The sequence below is a fragment of the Myotis myotis genome, unplaced genomic scaffold, assembly GCF_014108235.1.
Source record: "Myotis myotis isolate mMyoMyo1 unplaced genomic scaffold, mMyoMyo1.p scaffold_m19_p_1, whole genome shotgun sequence".
In the NCBI taxonomy this organism is placed as follows: Eukaryota; Metazoa; Chordata; class Mammalia; order Chiroptera; family Vespertilionidae; genus Myotis; species Myotis myotis.
In genome coordinates, this window is record NW_023416313.1 from 124,936,006 (window position 1) to 124,956,126 (window position 20,121).

A 20,121-nucleotide genomic window follows, 5' to 3' on the forward strand; every position below is an offset into this window, starting at 1 on the left:
GGGTGGGGGTCCCCATTGGGGTGCCTGGCCAGTCTGGGTGAGGGGCTGAGGGCTGTTTTCAGGCTGGTGGATGACTGAAACTCCCAACCACTCCTTTTTTTCTTTTTTTATTCTGGGCCAGCTTTAGCTCTGAGTCTTGGCTCCAGCTCTTAGGCCTCTGCTGCTGAAAGCAGGTATCTGGTTTGTTTGGGTTCTATAATCAAAACACTGTTTCAACTCCAGCTCTGAGATCCTGGCTGGCTGAAAGCAGGTTTCTGGGTTTTGTTTAGCTTCTATATTTGTAACAATGTTTCAAACTGCAAGCTCAGAGGCCAGCAGCCGCAGGCAGGAAACGTTGGAGTCCTCCGTCACTGAAGCAAACAAGCCTCATGTTCGCTTCAAGCTTCCTGGCTGCCGGCCGCCATCTTGGCTGGAAGTTAATTTGCATATCGCCCTGATTAGCCAATGGGAAGGGTAGCGGAGTGACACCAATTTGCATGTTTCTCTTTTATTAGTGTAGATAGCAACCAGTGTTGGAGCACTTGCATTTGACACATTTTAGTTTGTAGTTGCTGTATTTGAAATGAAATGAATCACATTTCAGGGTAATGATACTATAAGTAATTATTTTTACCACTAAAATTTTTCTCTTTACTTTCTACTCCTACTCCCTTGATCCAAGCTCTTCTCCGTTTCCCCTGGATTGTTGTTGGAGTTTCCTCTGAACTCTGGCCAAATAAACCTTCTCATCTTCAAGCATATCTCCCACCCTTTTGTTCATACAGTTTCCATCGCCCATGAATACCCTTTCTTCTACCATTTCATTTCCATTACCAATTGGAATCCTTGTCATCCTTCAGAACCAGATCACCTGCTGTCTTCTCCATGATTCTGATCATCCCAGCTAGAACTGACAGCTTTTCTTTTTGAACTCCCACAGCACTGCATCTGGTCAGTTGGTTAACTGGGTATCCCTTTATCAGCATTTTATTTGTATCCCAATGATGATGGCACTGTGTGTTACCTATTCAATAAATGTTTATGACATGAATTAAAAGTATTTTAAAAACTGCAAATCCCTTTCCAAACAAGAAGTTTTCCTTTGAGGTAAGTTAGTAGTCAGCTTTACATTAGTATGTATCTTTTGTAATATTGAAAATGTCACATCACCATTGTTGGGGATACTCAGACAAAGAGGGGACTTTATATTGGGAATAGAAAAAGTTAAAGACTGTGCAGGATTAGCCATTTTTGCAAGGAACCTTTTGGTTGGATAAAGGCTGAAGAAAAAAGCCTGAACCTGAACCTTTATTGCTGCACTCCTATCCCTTAGGAGGGAGGAGAGTGAACTGAATATAAGGACTTCAGCCTAGCTAGTGTGGCTCAACCTATGAATGGTTTGATTCCCAGTGAGGGCACATGCCTGGTTTGAGGGTTCAATTCCTAGTAGGAGATATGCAGGAGGCAGTCGAGCAATGATTCTCATCGTTAATGTTTCTGTATCTCCCCCCTCTCTAAAATCAATAAAAACATATTTTAAAAGAAAAGAAGGATTTCAGCCTTTGGGTTCTTGGAAACCCAGGGCATTGGCTTGAATGGGGAACTGATACAGAAAGAAAATGTCTCTTAGCAGGCATATTATCTGCAAAAGGTCAAGCTCAATTTTAAGCATCTCTTTCAACCTGTTTGGGAGGTGATTCTACAATTTCTAGGCAACAAGAAACTTAGTTGTATGATGCCCATTTTTACTAGTATAGGATGTGGAAAATGTTATCCATAGGCTGTTATTTTTAATGAAGGTTAAAAATATATTTGTTTCCTTGGTGGTTCATTCATGACTTACTACTCATTTTGCTCTATAAAGTCTTGGGTTCTTCAATCAACCAAATTCTACTAGGATTTTACTGTAGGCTGGAGAGGACTACTATACTAATATTCAGCCAATGTTTTCAGAACTATGAAACCTGCCTAAATAGATGCCATATTCCACAGTGCAATTGGCAATTCTTGAGGATCCTAGATTGTGACATGCACTCTTGTGGCTCTGAGTCTTTACCCATGCTGCTTCCCTTGACTAAAATACCTTTCTTCTTCTTCTTTTTTTTGCAATGTTAACCCATACTTATCCTACATAATTTTTACTCAGATATCATCCCCTCCAAAAAGCCTTCCCTGAATGCTTTCATTAGAGCCACTTTCCATGATTGGGTGCCACTCCTGCCTGTTTCCATGGTAGCCTGGGCTTTCATCAAAATACTCACCTCTGGTGTGGCAGTTGCCATCCACAGGTCCTCCTCCCACTGTGTAAGCTCCTCTAGGAGCCTTGTAGGTGCTAAGTAATCAGCAGCATAATTCCAAGGCCCTGAGGCTTCAATAACTGTTCATTGAATGAATAAATGCAGTCTTATAGGAAATGTAATGGAAATCCCTCTACCCGGCAGATGTGAGTTGTCAATATTAGTTGTCGGATAATTTTGGAGAACTGTCACTATGTTCTCCTTATCTTCTCCCCACCTGGTAACTAGTAGATAAACCAGCCTGAAAGGGTCCTATCCAACTCACTATTTAAGAATAGTGATTATTTTTACTATGTAGATCCCCGGGAGAAGAACAGATTTAAACATTTTTGTGTCTCAGTGAACATTTGAAGTTTTGCTGCCAAACTAATTAAACCCACCTCAACAGTCTTTCTGATTTTTAAAATAGTCCACTGGAAAGAGCTCTCTGGGGATACGCATTTTCATTTGTAATATAAATCAAGTGTTAACAATCTATCACATCCACCTAGATCTCTCCTAATAATTCAGATTTTCCTGTTTTTTGTTTTTTTCTAGATTTGGCAGGAGTGCTACAGGTATTTATGATTCAATTGTATAGTTTTTCACAGAACAAATGATAAGAATAAGTGTGAACCCATAATTATGTTGAAGCAGCATTTCCTTTCAGGCAAACAATCATGAGCTACCTATAAAGAATTGGCTCTAAAATCTTGAAAATAGGTCTTGCTTTAAATTTTCCCCTGAAGGTTCTAGTGGCTGATAATTATTCCCTTTGCTTCAATTATAATAAAAGGGCGAGAATGGTTTGATAAAATGTAGAATTAAAAAAACAAACAAACAGCAAAAACCCTATTTGGGGTCAGAGTAGGATGACAGCCCTTAGTCCTGGGCCGGTGGGTGGCACTAACCAGTGATGGGATGCGATGCCTGTGAACTGTTGTAATCCAGAGTTTCATAACATAAAAACAACTGCTGACGAAAGTTCACCTGAAGTAGCATTTTGCCCCTAATTTCGTTTGCATATTTTTGTTTTAAAGACCTAATGCGTAACGATAACGACGCCTCACCCACCACCCCGCGAGCGCCGCTCCTGACCCGCCGCCCCCGGCCGCGGTCCAGGTTCGCCCGCCCCTCGCGCCGGCCGGGCGGGGGGCACAGGTGCCCGAGCGCGGCGACCGGGCCGCAGCGCCGCCCTGCGCTTCTCCCGCCGCGGCCTTTCGGGAGTCCCGGGGCGCGGGGACTGGCCCTGCGCCTTCGCCCATCAGCCTACGGCGCCGCGAGAGAGCGAGCGTGAACGGAGAGCGAGCGGCGGCCCGGGGTGTGGGCCCGGCTCCCGGGAGCCAGGACCCCGGCCGGTCCTGCCGCCTCCGCGCCGCGAGGGCGGGGGCCGCGAGCAGCTAGGCGCGGCCGGCGGGCGCCGGGGGTTGACGGGACGCGCGCTCCGGGCCGGCGCCCGTTCGAGCCCGCGCCCCCCCCCCCCCGCGTGCCCGCGCCGCTGCGCGATGCAGTGTGGGGAATGGCTGGGGTTGGCTGAAGAGCGCACAGTGGAGTTTTAATGTCCGCCATGTTGGCCATGGCGTATTGAAGAGAGCGAGCGAGAGAGGCGCGGAGCGGCACAGCCTCCCACCCTCCCGGCTGCTGTTAAGGCCCGGACGGCGAGCTCCGCGCTCCGCCCCTCAAGTCCCCGGCAGCGGCAGACGAGTGGGGACCGATCCCCCGGTTCTCCATGATCCCGCTGGCCGGGGCCGTTTCCCCAGAGCAGAGAGGTATCTGCTGCGCCTGAGATGAGTAAACTGTCGTTTCGGGCGCGGGCGCTAGACGCCTCGAAGCCGCTGCCGGTTTTCCGCTGTGAGGATCTGCCCGACCTGCACGAATACGCCTCGATAAACCGAGCCGTGCCGCAGATGCCCACCGGAATGGAGAAGGAAGAGGAGTCGGTACGTGTTAACTCCCCTGTCCGACCCACCGCCAGGCCCCGCTCCCTCCGCTGCCGGCGGCGGCGGCGGCGGAGCACCAAACCCACACAAAATGGCCGCCATCTTCTCTGCCGCCGACTCTCAGTCGTTGCCGGCCCTTTACCCCGCTTCCCCTGGCCTCGAATCCCGGCCGCCGCGGCTAGGCGGGACCTCCTCTGAGGCCGCCCGCCGACTCTGGCTACTTGTACCCGGGTACTACGGAGTTCGGGAGCCCGAAAGGCACAAAGGGGTCACGTGACGAAGCTGCCGGCAGCCATTTTGTGGTCTCAGTGGTCGGGTTGGGCCTTGTGCTTCTGGAGACGGGAACGGGCTCGGTCGCGGTGGGGGTGCGGCGCGCCGGGTGTGAGGAGGACCCGCCTGCAGGCCGCTTCGCGGGCCACTGGGTGGCGCTCTAGGGCCGCCTCGGCTTTCGCGCGCCTCTGGCGCCTGTGAGCTCAGGTTCTGTGCACCGAGGGGGCGTTTCACTTCCTGGTGGCCTGGGAATGTGGGGCCCCATGTGGAGCCTTCGGAGGCTTCAATGTTGCTTGCAGGTCTTTGAGACTTGATCGCCCCTCCCTGCAACCAAGTGTTGAAGGGACTGCATGTTTGCCCCGACGACTCTTTCAAAGCAGATTTTCTGTATACTTGGCACTTCTGCATCCATTCCCCCCCAGTTCTAGGTAGTGGAAGGATGATAAACTACTGTCTCTGAGTTTTTCTCTGATCCTTGAGAATATGTTGCGGATGATTGCAGATATTTTTATTAGTACGTGGCTCGTCTAAAACCTGTAATTTTATTATCAGGTTTCGTTTTGTGTGTTTTTTTAAATAAAGTTTTAAGTTCGCGTTCTAATTTCTCATCACGGGGGAGAAAACACCCACTTTCAAGTAGATAGTACGGATCTAAATTTCAAAACGGACCCTTTCTTATCCGTAGCCTTGCTAAAGAAACCTTAATGTTAAGATGTCTAATTAGGATGGGTTTCAGTATTTAAATATTTACAGCTAATAGACATTGCATCATAGCTGTGGCTTTACCTTGTCGTGAAGTTGGGTTCACACACAAGGATAATAGAATCTTCCTCTCATTTCCCCCAGATCCTTGACAGTATAACTTGATGACTTCTAATCCTAAGGAATTGCATACCTTGGTTTTCAGGTACAGCCGTTTAAACAGGGTGCAGTGTATTGACAGTTCAAGGAAGTCGAGGAATCGCTGGATTTGTGCCCTACAATTTTGTTGTGGAAAATTGTACTGTAATACCTCTATTTGGTACTGTAAGAATTTTAAATGTAGAAATTATACTCTGTAATGTTGATTTTGAAAATAAAGCTGTTTAAACTGGGTTGTTTAACCTTTTAAAGTAAAACAGTTGTGACAGTCGAATGTTACTTTTCAGAGTAGTGTCTTAAATATCACTTTACAGGTAAGCTAAATAATAAGTGTATGTAGTAGTGGAGATTGTCAGTACATTATGAGATAGAACCTTTTATTTTACTTGTATCATCTTTAGTGTAGAATGGTGCCATTTGTTTATTTTTAAATAAGTGATTTGTTTTTAAAAATTAAAGTACTTGTGACTGCAGAATCTTGTCTTTTGGTTTTATTTTTGTTTCTGTTTATAAGTTTTACAGATAATACTTTAAATTTGGGGTGTTGCAGTTACACTGCCCTGGAAATTAATTTGTAGTTCTTGTTTTGCAGCCAAGGAAGGGAAGAGCCTTGATAAAAGCAATATAGCACTGTAGTACACTTAGAAATTTAGTTAAGTCGAGCTTTAGTTAAGTCTTCGGCAATCCCAAGAGCAACAGCCTGAAATCAGAGTTGACTTCAGCTGAAGTATCAATATGCTTTTTAAATTTTACAGATAATTCCTGTGCACTGAAATAATTCTGAATTTTATAGTGCAATAGGTATCATTAGTTTGTAACATGTGGAGAGCCTATTTTTGAGGGACATGAGGGGTGTTTTTTTTCACACAACCTTTTTCTGTCATCTGTTTAGAATTTATTTCACTTCACATCCAACTAAAACTCTGATCTGTGAAGCATAGATCTCAAGAATAGATAATGAACTTAATAGAAGAATGTGAATAGTACCAGGTAAACAGCTGCTTTCCAATCCTGTAGTTCATGCTGGTAGTTAATGGCTGTATAAATCACAATAATGAAAGTAGCATGTTACACAATTATGAAAATGTATACTAAGAATAAAGGTCATTGAATTGAGTCAACCTTAGAAAAAAACTTTTTGATAATTTGCTGATACAATGATATATATACTTCTTTACAAAAACAAAGGATTAAAACAAACGTTTGCCTTTGATTGACACATTGGTTATGGTGTCTTTTAGGTAGGAGAGACCCAGAACCTGAATCGAATGTCCCATAATCCAATGTTGATCAAAGGTGGGACAGATTTAGATGAGGAAAGTTTTGTGTACACCACCTCATTAAGAAAGCATTTCATGATCAAAATGTATCTGCAAAATTGTCAAGTGAGCTATACCTAAAATATGGTAATTGCTACCATATTTTGTTTCTATGGTAAACTTGACAGAAATTCTACATCTTAACACTGGGAAAATAACACTTATTAATGTACTCCCATTTAACCAATTTTTATAATACAAGCTTAATACACTGACGTAATGAGGCATGCCTCTTAATTTTTTAAAATATATTTTATCGATTTTAGAGAGGGAGAGGGAGAGAGAGATAGAAACATCAATGATGAGAGAGAATCATTGATTGGCTGCCTCCTGCACGCCCCCTACTGGGGATCAAGCCCGCAACCCAGGCCTGTGCCCTTGGCTGGAATTGAACCTGAGACCCTTCAGTCCGCAGGCTGACTGACGCTCTATCCATTGAACCAAACCAGCTAGGGCATGCGTCTTAATTTTTAAGAAACTAAGTAGAATTCTCCTCTTCCCCCCTAAATGAATTTTTCTCAACTTTGGAATTTAGTTATTAGTGTTTTTTTGTTGTAGAATTGAAAAGTAATTTCAGATTATAATAGAGGGACTTGATCGAGATCAAGGGATTAAATGTTTGAATTGATGTAATGTGTTGTAACTTGGTAAATCAAAAAGTAACAGTTGAAGGTTTTAATTTAATGAGTTAACAGGAGTAATTTTCAAATCATAGGAAGTCAGTAGACTCAGCTGTCAATATGAGATAAATGTGTCCCTTTAGGGGTGAAAAGGACAGAAGTTAAAGCATTTGGGAAGGGGGCAAATGTTGCACCATTATAATATTTTTCCCCGTTATAATATTTTAACTTTTTAAAAAATATTATAATCTTAACTTTAAGGTCTTAACTTTAAAATTAGAAGTGTTAATGTTTAGTGCCACAGTTTTACCTTTAATTGAAAGGAAACTTTTCTAAGATGTCAGTAGTATTAACTTTTAAAAAATTATTCTGAAAATGTTGGCTTTAAAGTGATATTTAACAAATTGGAGTTACCCAGTTCCTGGAGTGGTTTAACTTATTTCAATGGGATGAATGCAGGCTGTGTGGCTGCATTTATTATAAGGGACAGAGAAGAACCGTTCTTGTCCTTGCTTAGATGGGGTTGGGTAGGCTATGTGATGTAATTAAGATGTTGATGGTATCACATTGATATTACCCTACACAGCCACCTTAGAATAGGGGCCTAGCCGTCGAAGACCAACACCTAGTTTAAATTTGGTTCTAATTAGATGGAATAGTGTCATACGCTATGCTTTCTCTCCTCTTAAAACTATATTCTTCATTACTGGCCCAGTATGCAATCTTATTAAACCCAAGTTAAGGACCGTTTACAAAGCAGATAGGTGGTTTTTGTTTTAATTAGGAGGAAATTGAAAATATGTACATATCTCTGACACGAGAAAAAATGGTTAAGCACTACATTTTCAAAACAACAAAAATCTAGTGTTTTGTTTTTTATAAAAATAAGTTTAAATTACTTTAAGTTATAAGTTTAAAAGTTTGATTTCTCACTTTCGAAAGAAATATATTTCCTTTAAAATTTTGTAAACCAAGGTTTTTTTAATCCAGATAAAATCACAAGTAATTGAGAAACAATGATAAAATCTAATTTCAACTTTTACCCTGCCCAAGATATTTTTGAATAGAAGTTTCTAAGTTGGGGTTTTGAGAGTTACATGAAATGATTACCATAATATGTATATAAAATTTTTGATGGTATATTTTTCTAGGGAGAAAGTTCATATTTGTCACCAATTTCTCAAAGTGTTGGAAAATTGGTGGGTGGGGCTGGAGGCATGTAGAAAACTCAAAGATCTATGCTGTAGAAGTTTCAAATGGAGTTACTTTGGTTTTATCAGAATGGCAGTTATTACATGGACTTAATTAGGAGAAGATAATTGAAAAATTAAAGACTCAAGAAGAGACAAAAGGAAACTCTCGAAAACTATCGTACTTGGGTGCCTAAAGTATTAATATTAGCTCCTATTTCAGTGTTCTATTTGATATTTAAAAATTTGGATTAGTACCATTTGTACTTTCATTTTCTTATAAAATAATAATAATGAAAACTAATGGGCTTATATGTAGCTAATGGTGTTTGTGAGTGCTTTGTGGTATGTAATGGAATTTGTGCTGAACTATCTTTTCTCTGTTAATCAACAGGACTTAATTAAAAGTACCATCTAAATATAGGGTAGCTTAAATCTGTAAACAAGGAATAATAATCTGTGCTTACAAATTCATGAATTTGTGGCTAGGATTAAATATTAAACCAGCCACTCCTACTATGGACTCGGTTTCAGTTTTATCTTTTTCATTCTACCACATCATGGTATGTAGTAGTAGTCATTGTAAAGAAATATGTGTATGTATGTGCATATATAATGGCAGGAGTTTTTGTTTGTATATATAAATGTGTGGTTCTGATTATATGGTTCAGTTTTCCTGAAAAGTTAAGGGGACTTGTTTATCAGCAATTGGTAATTGGTTAAAACAGTAATGGAAAGCAGAAGGTAGGATTTTACAAGGGGCAATCATGCCATGAAATAATGGTATAGTTTGTGATTTTACTTCTTAAAAGAAGTCAACTCACAGCTCTGGCTGGTGTGGCTTGATTGGTCATCGTGCTGTGCACCGAAGGTTTGACAGTTCCATTACAGGCCAGGGCACATGTCCAGGTTTCAGGCTTGATCCCTGGTGGGCAGCCGAAGAATGTTCCCCTCTGACATCAGTGTTTCTCTCTCTCTCCCTCTTTCCCTCCCTATCTACCTCTCTAAAAATCAATTGAATATCTTACATTTTGAGAAAAAAAGATTTGGGAATCAAACAAACTATGAGTCTCTTAAGTGCATAAGTGGCATAAAACACAGAAACAAAACTAGACAGAATATGTCTTATTTCTAAAGTAAACTCCTGAACTCTTAAAGTGTGACTTAACAATATAGTAACTTTTCTGTAAGAATAAATTTATGGGGAAATCAATGAGTAAAGTGATTCAAATATTTTAAGCAACTTGCTAGAACTACTTTTTGAAGCTATGTTACCTTCAGTACATTTATAAATTGTGGCAGATCTAAGAAGTGAATTTCATCCACCAGCCCCACTGTAGTAGGTAGATGAAAAACAAAAGTTGTGTAGTTAATAAATCTAATATGACCCATTGTCTGGAATTGTAGCTTTGATGAATGGGGATACAATCACTTCTTTAAAAGATAAAATCCTTCCTTAGTTATTTGTTATGAAGGTTATCTTTAATAAGTTTGGTTCAATTTTGAATATGCATGTGACATAGTTTGCTGAATCTTGCAACAGATTATTAAAGCAAATCAGTTTGATTTAATTTCCTTCAGTAGAGCAAGTTCTAGCTGAAGAAATAGGATGTAGCCTTGCAGTGAATCCAAGGCAAAGATTATCTGAAGTTTAAATATCCTGTGAATGATTTAATATAGGTTCAAGTGTTTTCATATATTGGGATGAATTATTTTGGAGTTCATTTTTTAATTTTGAAATCATAATCAGCTCGGCCAGTATGGCTCAGTGGTTGAACGTCAGACCATGCACCAAGAGGTCACCAGTTCGATTCCTGGTAAGGACACATGCCCGGGTTGTGGGCTTAATTTCCAATAGGGGCTGTGCAGGAAGCAGCCAATCAATGTTTATGCTTCCTTCTCATTGATGTTTCTATCTCTCACTACCTCTCCCTTCTTCTCTCTCTAAAATCAATAAAAACATTTTATATATACATATCCTTTGAGAAAATGTACTTTTACTTTTTGAGGCCTTAGACAAGTCAGTTACTCTTACTAAATGAACTTCAGTATAAGGCAGTATATGTAAATATGCGGTACTGATGAATTTCATTATCAAATACTAATAGAATGTTTAGAATGGCCTTTTTTGTTGTTGATTCTCAAAAACTACTTGATTTTATTCAGTCCCTTGTATTTGGGATCATCAGATATAAACATGTTAGATGTGTTCTCTGTCCCTAAAGAGTTGTATTGCTATAGTCATAAAAAATTGTCTTTAAGTTTAGGTAACTTTTAATTGGGAAAAGAATCAAACTGGGAGTTATTAGACTTAACTCATCCTGCTTCCAAAACTTTGTGCATACAAGCTCCCACTCATCCAGGTTTTGTTAACTGCAAAATGAAGTAGAACTATGATCATTTCCTGTTTTGGGTATATTGTGTTACCAGTATATTTGTTTCCAAATGTGTATTATGTGTTTATAATTAATCATTAAATCTTGAATTAGTTAATGACTTCTGCATATTATATGAACATAATTTACAAAGAAGTAGTCTGGGTGCATGGATAACTGGTTTCCGTTTTATAAATTGTGGCAGATATAAAAAGTGAATTTCATCCACCAGTCCCACTGTATGTAGTAGTAGGTAGATCAAAAATAAAGTTGTATAGTTAATAAATCTAATATGACCCATTGTGACTAAATCCTCTTCTAGAGGATTTAATGAATATAAATGGGTGCAGTAGTCACAGAATGCTTTTAGTGTTATGAGAATTTTAAATGAGAGCCAGAATTTTGTAGTGATGGTTGCAAATTTCTGCTTTACCCATAAGATAATATAATCTGAAGGGGAAACAAAATATAAATATGACTATTTTGAGATCTAAAGGAATAATTTGATCATTATTCTAAAAGTTCAGTGGGGATGTTTGAGGTAAGGTATGTTGTACAAAGGCTGAGAAAATACAGACAAATCATTTTCATTCACTTTTGTAGCCAATAGTTGTTGTGTATTTGCTATGAGCCAAAGACTGTTAAATAAAGGCCTTATGGATACAGTAGTGAATAAACAAGGTTCCTTTTTTCATAGGTCTTACATTCTAGAACATAGGCTCTATGAGGGCAAGAATTTTGCCTGTTTTATTCACAATGTGTTTTCAGCACTTGAATTAGTGCCTGGCACATGTTAAGTGTTCAGTGTTTGTTTACTGAGTGACCAAATTCCAATGGGAAAATATAGACAAAAGGCAAATGAATAAAAGTAAAAATATATATATAACACAACTCTTATGTGGCTTTGGAACAAGATGATACAGAATTTCAGGTGGAAGGAGGAGAATATAGTTTCCTTTGCATATGGTCAAGGAACATTTCACCTGAACTTTGAATGGTGTGAGTGAGCCAGCCTGTGAAGACCTGGATGAAGAACATTACAGGCAGAGAGACTTCCACATGCAGAGAGCCTGAGGTAGGCACAGAAAGCTGGTATGAATAGAGCAAAGTGAAAAAAGGGTTGAATAGTATGAGGTGAGGACCCAAAGGTAATCAGGGGGTCCATGTCTGTAGACAAATACAGGGAGTTTTGATTATTTTGAAATAAGCCATTAGAGAGTTTCAGGCAAGGGGAATGACATGATCTGAATTATGTTTTTTTAAGATTATTCTCCTTATCGTGTGGACAATGAGTCATATTAGGCAAGAGTGAAAGTTGATGGTTTTAATTTAGTGTGGAGATGAAGAGATGGGTAAATTTGAGATGTATTTTGAAGGTAGAGCCAAAAGAACTTGTTGAGCAATTTGAGTGTACTAGATGGGGGAAAAGAATCAAAGATTAACTATTTTTACCTTGAACAGCTGGATGGATAAGTGATTGGGCCACATACTGAGATAGGGAAAATTAGTGGAGGGAGGATATAGAAAGGATGGACTGTTAGTCATCCATATCCTACCTAATATAAGAGTAATATGCAAATTAACCGTCACTTCATGATAAAGATGGCAGCACCCACAGCCAATGAGGGAATATGCAAATTAATGTGACAAAGATGGAGGCGCCAGCCGAAGCCACGGAGCCAGCCAGAGTGGGTGGGAGGCAGGGGCTTGGGTTCCTTGGTTGCCCCAGCCGGCTCTGTGGCTGCCACCCAGACAAAGCCATAGTGGCAGGGCTGAGGCAGAGCCAGTTAGGGGTGATCAGGCCAGGAGCAGAGGGCATGCCGTTGGGGGTGATCAGGCGGTGGGGGATATTGGGGGCAAGCAGGCCGCCAGGGGGGCCAGATGGGGGTGAGCAAGCCTGTAGGAGGGGGGTGCAGTTGGGGCCAAGCGGGCTGGTGGAGGGGGTGCAGTAGGGAGCGAGCAGGCCGGTTGGGGGGGTAGTAGGCAGCGAGCAGGCCGTCATGGGGGACAGTTGGGGGGTGATCAGGCCACCAGGGAGGTGCAGTTGGGTGCAAGCAGGCTGGCAGGGGGCAGGTGGGTGTGATCAGGTTGGCCGGGGGGGGGGGAATTGGGGCAAGCAGGCTGACGGGGGGCAGTTGGGTGTGATCAGGTTGGTGTGGGGGGGCAGTTGGGGGCAATCAGGCCAGCAAAGGGGGGCAGTTGGGAGTGAGAAGGCTGGGGGGGGGGGCAGTTGTGGGCAAGTAGGCTGGCAGGCAGAGTGGTTAGGGGTGATCAGGCAGGCAGGCAGGTGAGCGGTTAGGAGTCAGCGGTTTGGGATTGCGAGAGGGATGTCCCAGATTAGAGAGGGTGCAGGCCGCATGAATTTCATGCACCAGGCCACTAGTTTAATTAGAATATGCAAGAATGTACTGCATTAAAGCAGTTTGCACAAGAGGTGTATAATCTCAAAGTCTTTAGTGTATAAATGACCTTTAAAACTGTGCCCTGGAGTTCAGGTAGAAGAGGAGCTATTAGTGAAGTAGGAAGAAAATGAGGATAAATGTTTCAAGGAGGGGAAGAATATTGACTATCTCCCCTGGAAAGATGAGTAAGGGAAAGTGACTGTTTAATTTGTTTAAGTGGTGGGAAGAAAAGTCCAATTTGAATAATAGAAAAGAATGAACAGTGCATAAAGGTGTCACAGCAAATAGAGATGGCTCTCTGGAATAGTTCTGCTATGAAAAGGAGTTGAAAGAAAATAAGGTGGGAGCTGAAGCATCAACAAATGGTTTCTTTTAAAAATTACAAAGTTCTAAAACAAAGGGTGGGAAGCAAAGCTGAGCCTTCGAATTTTCTAGTTACTATCTAGAAAATTTCCAGGCTGCAAGTATAAGTAAGGGAGGTTAAAGTGGCTTCAGAGTACGGCACAAGAGATGCACAGAGAGATCCCCTTAAGTCTCAGCTGAAAGTTGATCTGTGAGGAAACTCCTGAGGCTGAGGGGAAAGAACTGGAAGGAAGGAGGAGGAACAGTCCTTGGAGCTCACAAAAGACTGGAAATACTGTATGTTGTATACTCACAGCTGGAGTGGAAAGCCCTCCTGACATAATGAGCATCAGATAAGAGTTCTCAGAAGGATTATTTCCTTAGTAGTAGAGTCAACTTAGCTTTAGACTAAAGACTGTTCTGTACTCCCCTAACAAAGATTAAACTCTAGCCTCAGAAGGATAACATTAATTTCAAGTAATTTAACTGTGTCCCAGAATAAAGCCCAACAATGTTTAAAGGAGTACTAAAAGTTTTTACAACAAAGTTTAATGTTTGGGACCCAATTAAAAAATTAGCAGGCATGCAAAGAAACTGGAGAATATAATGGGTAATTAAGGATAAATTAATAAAAAGACATAGATATAACCCAGGTAATAGAATTAGTAGATAAAAATGTTAAAATAGCTATTATAAATAAAAATGTTATTAAAACTATATAATAGAATGATCATTAAAAAGGATAAAGTTGTCCTATCCCTTCTCCTCCTACTCCAGGACTTTGCTCCTAAAAACTATTTTCTGTTTCTCTCCTGGATCAGCTAATTAGAGCAATTAGTTGATAAAGTTGGCAGTGGAAGGATGAGGTAGTTTATCCTATGATTCTATTTTCTCTATGAAGTATGAGATTAGGTCATCACCTCAGAGTGAGGGGACCTTGAGAGAGAGACAAAGGTAAGTGTAGGAAAGCTAACCTACTGGAGAAATGTGGTAGTATTGGTGAATTAGCTGAGGGGTATTTGTGATCATTTAAAGTGAGACCAGTTAGCCCTGGTCAGTGTGGCTCAGTTGGTTGGAGCTTCATTGCATGCGTCAAAAAGTCACTGATTAGATTCTTGGTTCAGGGCACATGGCCAGGTTGCAGTCCTGGACCATACAGGAGGCAACCAATCTCCCACCCCCCCCTCTCTCTCTCTCTCTCTCTCTCTCTCTCTCTCTTTTCTCCCTCCCTCCATCCCTCCCTCTCCCTACCCTTTACCCTCTACCCTTTACCCTCCTCTCTCTTTAAAATCAATGAAAACATAAAAAAAATAAAGTGAGACCAGTTAGCTCATTTGGGCAATTGAATGTAAGCATTGAACTTGATTGAGTTCAAACACAAAATAGGTATTCTACCTAATAATAGACAAACATGGTAATTGACCGAACCTTCTCTATGCCTCCCATTGGCTAATCAGCGAGATATGCAAATTAACCCAACCAAGATGGTGGCTGGAAGCCACGCAGCTGAAGTGAGCAGGAGGCTTGCTTGCTCCAGTGATGGAGGAAGCCAAGGTTCCCCGCCTGCTGCGGCCCGGCTCTGAGCTCCGAAAGCAACAAAGTTTCAATTATAGAAGGTAAATAAATCCCAGAATAAAAATTTTAAAAAAGAAAAAAAGGAGAGGCTGGGAGCTTCAGTCAACAGCCCTCAATCCTTCACCCAGACTTGCCAGGCACCCCAGTGGGGACCCCCACCCTGAAGGAGGTGTGACCAGCTGCAAACAGCCATCAGCCCCTCACCCAGGCTGGCCAGGCACCCCAGCGGGACCCCCACCCTGATCCAGGACACCCTTTAGGGTAAACCAGCTGGCCCCCACCAGTGCACCAGGCCTCTATCCTATATAGTAAAAGGGTAATATGCAAACTGACCCTAACAGCAGAAAGACTGGGAATGACTGGTCACTATGACACACACTGACTACCAGGGGGCAGATGCTCAATGCAGGAGCTGCCCTCTGGTGGTCAGTGTGCTCCCACATGGGGGAGCTCTGCTCAGCCACAAGCCAGGCTGGTGGCTGCCAGTACAGCGGTGGTGGTGGGAGCCTCTCCTGCCTCAGCAGTGCTAAGGATGTCAGACTGCAGCTTAGGCCTGCTCCACGCTGGCAAGTGGACATCCCCCGAGGGCTGCTGGGCTGCCAGAGGGATGTCTGATTGCCAGCTTAGGCCCAATCCCCTGGGGAGCAGGCCTAAGCCAGCAGGTGGTCATCCCCCGAGGAGTCCCAGACTGCGAGAGTGCACAGGCCGGGCTGAGGGACCCCACCCCCCCGAGTGCACAAATTTTTGTTCACTGGGCCTCTAGTATAATAATGTTTTTCTAGGGTTACTCAGAAAATACGAAGGAAAAGAAGATTGAGGTAGATTATCATGATAATAGATCTTGGGATCTAAACTGGCTAAGCAGGGGAAAAAAGACAACAGGTAGCTGATGAAAAGTGGGGAAGTGGTAGAACTCAGTGGAACAGAGAACTCTATGAAATAGCTTTGTTGGACTAGGTGAAACTAAATGGGAAGGGTAGTTGTTAATGAATGAGATGTTTGAATTTAGATTTTAGAGGTGGCACAATTATTAGTGAAAACAAGATCTAGAGTATAAACACAGGAGTGGTGACTGCGGTAGAGAAAAGAGAAAAGATTAGTGTGGGTGAGAAGGTCATGGTACTAGATGTATGTATCATCCATACAGATATTGTCACTAAGAATGATACCAGAAATGTAGTAGTAGTTGAAAAGACTGAGCGCTCTGTGACCAAGAGAGTGTATATGACAACTTTAGGGGGGTTATGATTTTTGAAAGGACAACAATAAAAGGACTAGCAATGGAAAGGGAAGCAAGAGGATAAACACTTAACCCATCTGTTAATATGTGAGACATGGGAAAATAAATGGTTTCTGCTCAAAAGGGCTATAGTATAGGGAGTACTGTTTTTAGAAGACACTGACAGGCTTCAGGTCGGGCAAGAAAATGAGGGAATATTAAAAGAAGTTGAGAGGGAAACCAAGATGGCAGTGTAGGTAAATGCTGGTACTCGCTGCCTCCCACAACCACATCAAAATTACAATTAAAATACAGAACAGCCATCATTCAGAACCACCTGAAAGCTGGCTAAATGGATGTCCTACAACTAAGAAGTAAAGAAGAAAGCACATTGAGACTGATAGGAGGTGCAGAAGCATGGAATGGGCTGGGCTGGCACCCACATGAGCTATTTCTTTAAATCTAGAGGGAGATTATTCCTACTGAGGCCTCTGGGGGGAGCAAGGGGTCCCCGCTCCACACCTAATTCCCCACCCAGGGCCCCAGAGCTGGGAAGAGAAGTCCCTGTAACTTTGGGCTATAAAAACCAGTGGGGATTGTGGCTAAAGGACAGAGAAGCTGCTGGAGACTCGTGTTCCTCTTACAGGACCGGGCACAGATTTATTCGGACTCACTTCCTCTGAGCTCCAGCGAGCCAAGAGGCATTGGGGGCCCAGACACATCTGGGAGAAACTAGCTTGTCTGGCATTAGGGCAGGAACTTGGGGGCCCCTTTTTACCAGACAGAGGTGCTTGCAGGGGTCATTATTCCTAGGCTGAGACCTCCCCTGTCCCAGGGCTGACTGGCAACCATATCTCAGTCCCCATCAACCTGGAGCACACTGTTCCACCCTGGTGATTCCCTGAGACCCCGATCCATCCAGTTTGCAGCACTACCCAAGTAGCAGCTTTTCCATATGAATGGCCTGTCCTTACTCAGGCTTCAGACTTGGCTAAAATTCTCTCAAAGAAGCTGCAGCTGGTGACAGTGTGTCCCAAACCTATCAAAGGCCCAAGACTCAGCACTAGCACCAGCCTGCCTTGCTTCACAGCTGGGCCTTGCCTGGGCACTTTCAAACCTGATACAAATAGGAGGAAGCTGCAGATCTCTCTGTAGCTCCTGCCGAGTGGCACCAAGCAGTGGCTGACTTTGCACCTCCCTGGAAAACCAAAAGCCATGCTCCTGGTGGATAGCTTCAGACCATAGCAGACTACAACTCTACACACCCACAAGCAACACACTCAAGGGGCTGACTCAGAGAGCACCATAGCCCTACTGAAGCAAGTCCTGCTCCATAGGGGTGTCTCCTGCATAGCAGCTCTCCCACTGTAGTCACAGATGGTCCTCACAGCCAGTTGGCCTGGATGTCAATTCCTCCCAGTGACACCAACAGCAATCAAGCCTTAATTACACGACTGTGCACACAGCCCACAAAGGCGCATACCTAGAGTGCCCAGCTCAGGTGACTGTGGAGACTGAACCACTGGGCCCTACAGGACACCTGCTACACGAGGCCACTCTACCAACTCCAGGAGACATAGCAGCTCTACCCAATACATAGAAACAAACACAGGGAAGCAGCCAAAATGTGGAGACAAACATATCACAAATGGAAGAAAGCAAATTAATTGACACAGTTCAAAACCACAGGTATACATTTACTTAAGGGTCTTCATGAGACCTTCAAGAGACTTAGTGAGACTTTAAAGGATATTAGTGAGAATGTCAAAGACATGAAAAAGGACCAGTCAGAAATTAAGCATACACTAACTGAAATGAATAATTTACAGGGATTCAACAGAAGATTCCAAGAATCAAATCAATGATTTGTAATATGAGGAAGCAAAAGATACCCAAGCAGAAGAGCAAAACGAACCCAAAAATATGAAGATAGTATAATGAGCCTCTGGGAGAACTTCAAGTATACCAACGTTCACATTATGGGGGTAACAGAAGGAGAAGAAATAGAGCAAGATATTGGATACCTATTTGAAGAAATGTCAGAAAACTTACCCTGCTTGGTGAAAGAAACACAGTCCCAAACAAGAGGAACCCAAAGAGGCCCACACCAAGACACATCACAATCAAAATGCCAACGGCTAAAGACAAAGACAGAATCTTAAAAGCAGTTAACTACCTACAAAGGATTGCCCATACAGCTGTCAGCTGATTTCTCAACAGAAACTATGCAGGCCAGGAGGGAGTGGCAAGAAATATTCTAAGTGATGAATAGCAAGGATTTGACAAGATTACCCAGCAAAGCTATCATTTAGAATTAAAGGTCAGACAAAGAACTTCACAGACAAGAAAAAGCTAAAGGAGTTCATGACCAACAAACCAGTATTACATGAAAAGTTGAAGGGTATTCTTTAAGAAGAGGAGGAAGAAGAACAAAAATAGGAACAATAAAATTGCAATAAATACATATCTATCAACAATTGAATCCAAAAACCAAAATAAAATATTAAGAAATCTAATAAACAGAATAAACTGGTGAATAAAATAGAATCAGAGATATGGAAATGGAACATACTTACAATTCTCAGAGGGAAGTGGGGTGGGGGGGGAGGGAAGAGATTAAGCAAAGATCTTACATGCATACCTATACAGTACTACCTATGAGTACAGACAATAAATAGGGTGGTGAAGACCTGGGGCAGGGAAGGAACTGGAGGGGGAAAAAAAGGGACATCTGTAATACTCTCAACAATAAAGACTTTTAAATAAAATAGAATAAAAAAAGAATGCAATAACATATCTAGAAAAAAGAGAAAAGTTGAGACCATAAAGAGTTTACTTATCATATCTTTATTCTAGAGAACAGAATGGAAGAGTTTGGGAAGGTGAGGAAAGAGAAAAATGGATCAGACTGGGAATATTGAGATGAGAATGGTGATAAGAGCCAGGGTGATGCAGTTAAGTCTTGAACTTTATTGGTAATGGATAATAAGAATGATGGAGTTTATCCAGCCAAACTCAGATGCACAGGCAGTTCAAGATACCTTTCTACCAGATATTCTGAACTGTACTGGACCACTCCTGCAGCTAGAGATATATTACCTGTAGGAAGTTCAACCCCACTAGATAGAAACTGGTGGCTCAGTGAACTCCAAGGAGTATCACTCCTGCTGCACAGTTGTATAAATGCCTTTACAATGAAGGATCTTTATACAGCATACTTGTTTCAGAACCTTTGGGGTTGCTATTGAATCTCTGCGAACTCTCCCTCCTCTACTGTAGTTCTCAACAGGAACAGAGACTATACCATTGCATACTGGGTATGTGAGGGGAGATGGGCAGATATCTCTCTTTAGGTTCTTAGGTTAAGAGTAATTTGTATTTGAGAAGCTGTACTTACAGAACTACATCTGAGAAGGCTCAATGTACTTGAATCCAATGTCACTCTCAGGACATTCTGGAAACTTTGAGGATGCTTTTAATTGTCACAATTTAGGGAAAACACTGTTGGGGCCAGGAACGGTGTAAGTTCCACCATGAAAAGGATTGTCCTGCAAAAACAAAGAATCACCCACATAACTTTTGACTATCCCATAGAATATCCCAGTAGGTGAAATTTGATGTAAATCAAGGCATTTGGATCTATGAATTCCTGTTAAAAGATTAGGATGCCCTCTTTCTTGTGAAATGTTTATAGTTTCTTCTTAACTGGTCTCCCCACTCCATAGTTTTCAGATTTCTAAACCCTTCAGGGTG

The 20,121-nt window shown here is 42.2% G+C and overlaps 1 protein-coding gene across 10 annotated transcripts in view; it reads left to right on the forward strand.

Moving 5' to 3' along the window:
• Positions 1–20,121, forward strand: part of EPC1 (enhancer of polycomb homolog 1) — a 125,189-nt gene that overhangs the window by 34,248 nt on the left and 70,820 nt on the right. For 5 of the 10 annotated variants that reach the window (XR_004974202.1, XR_004974201.1, XM_036351043.1 and 2 more), the window contains exon 1: positions 4,043–4,195. The exons of 1 other annotated variant lie outside the window; for it this stretch is intronic. Coding sequence is in view for 5 of the 9 variants with exons in the window: in XM_036351043.1 (XP_036206936.1) it covers positions 4,043–4,195 (153 nt within the window). In the remaining 4 variants the exon portion in view is untranslated. Of the gene's footprint in view, positions 1–815; positions 931–2,813; positions 2,834–3,431; positions 4,196–20,121 lie in introns of those variants that run through there. 4 more of the 10 variants (XM_036351025.1, XM_036351006.1, XM_036350986.1 and 1 more) reach the window with 4 other exon arrangements.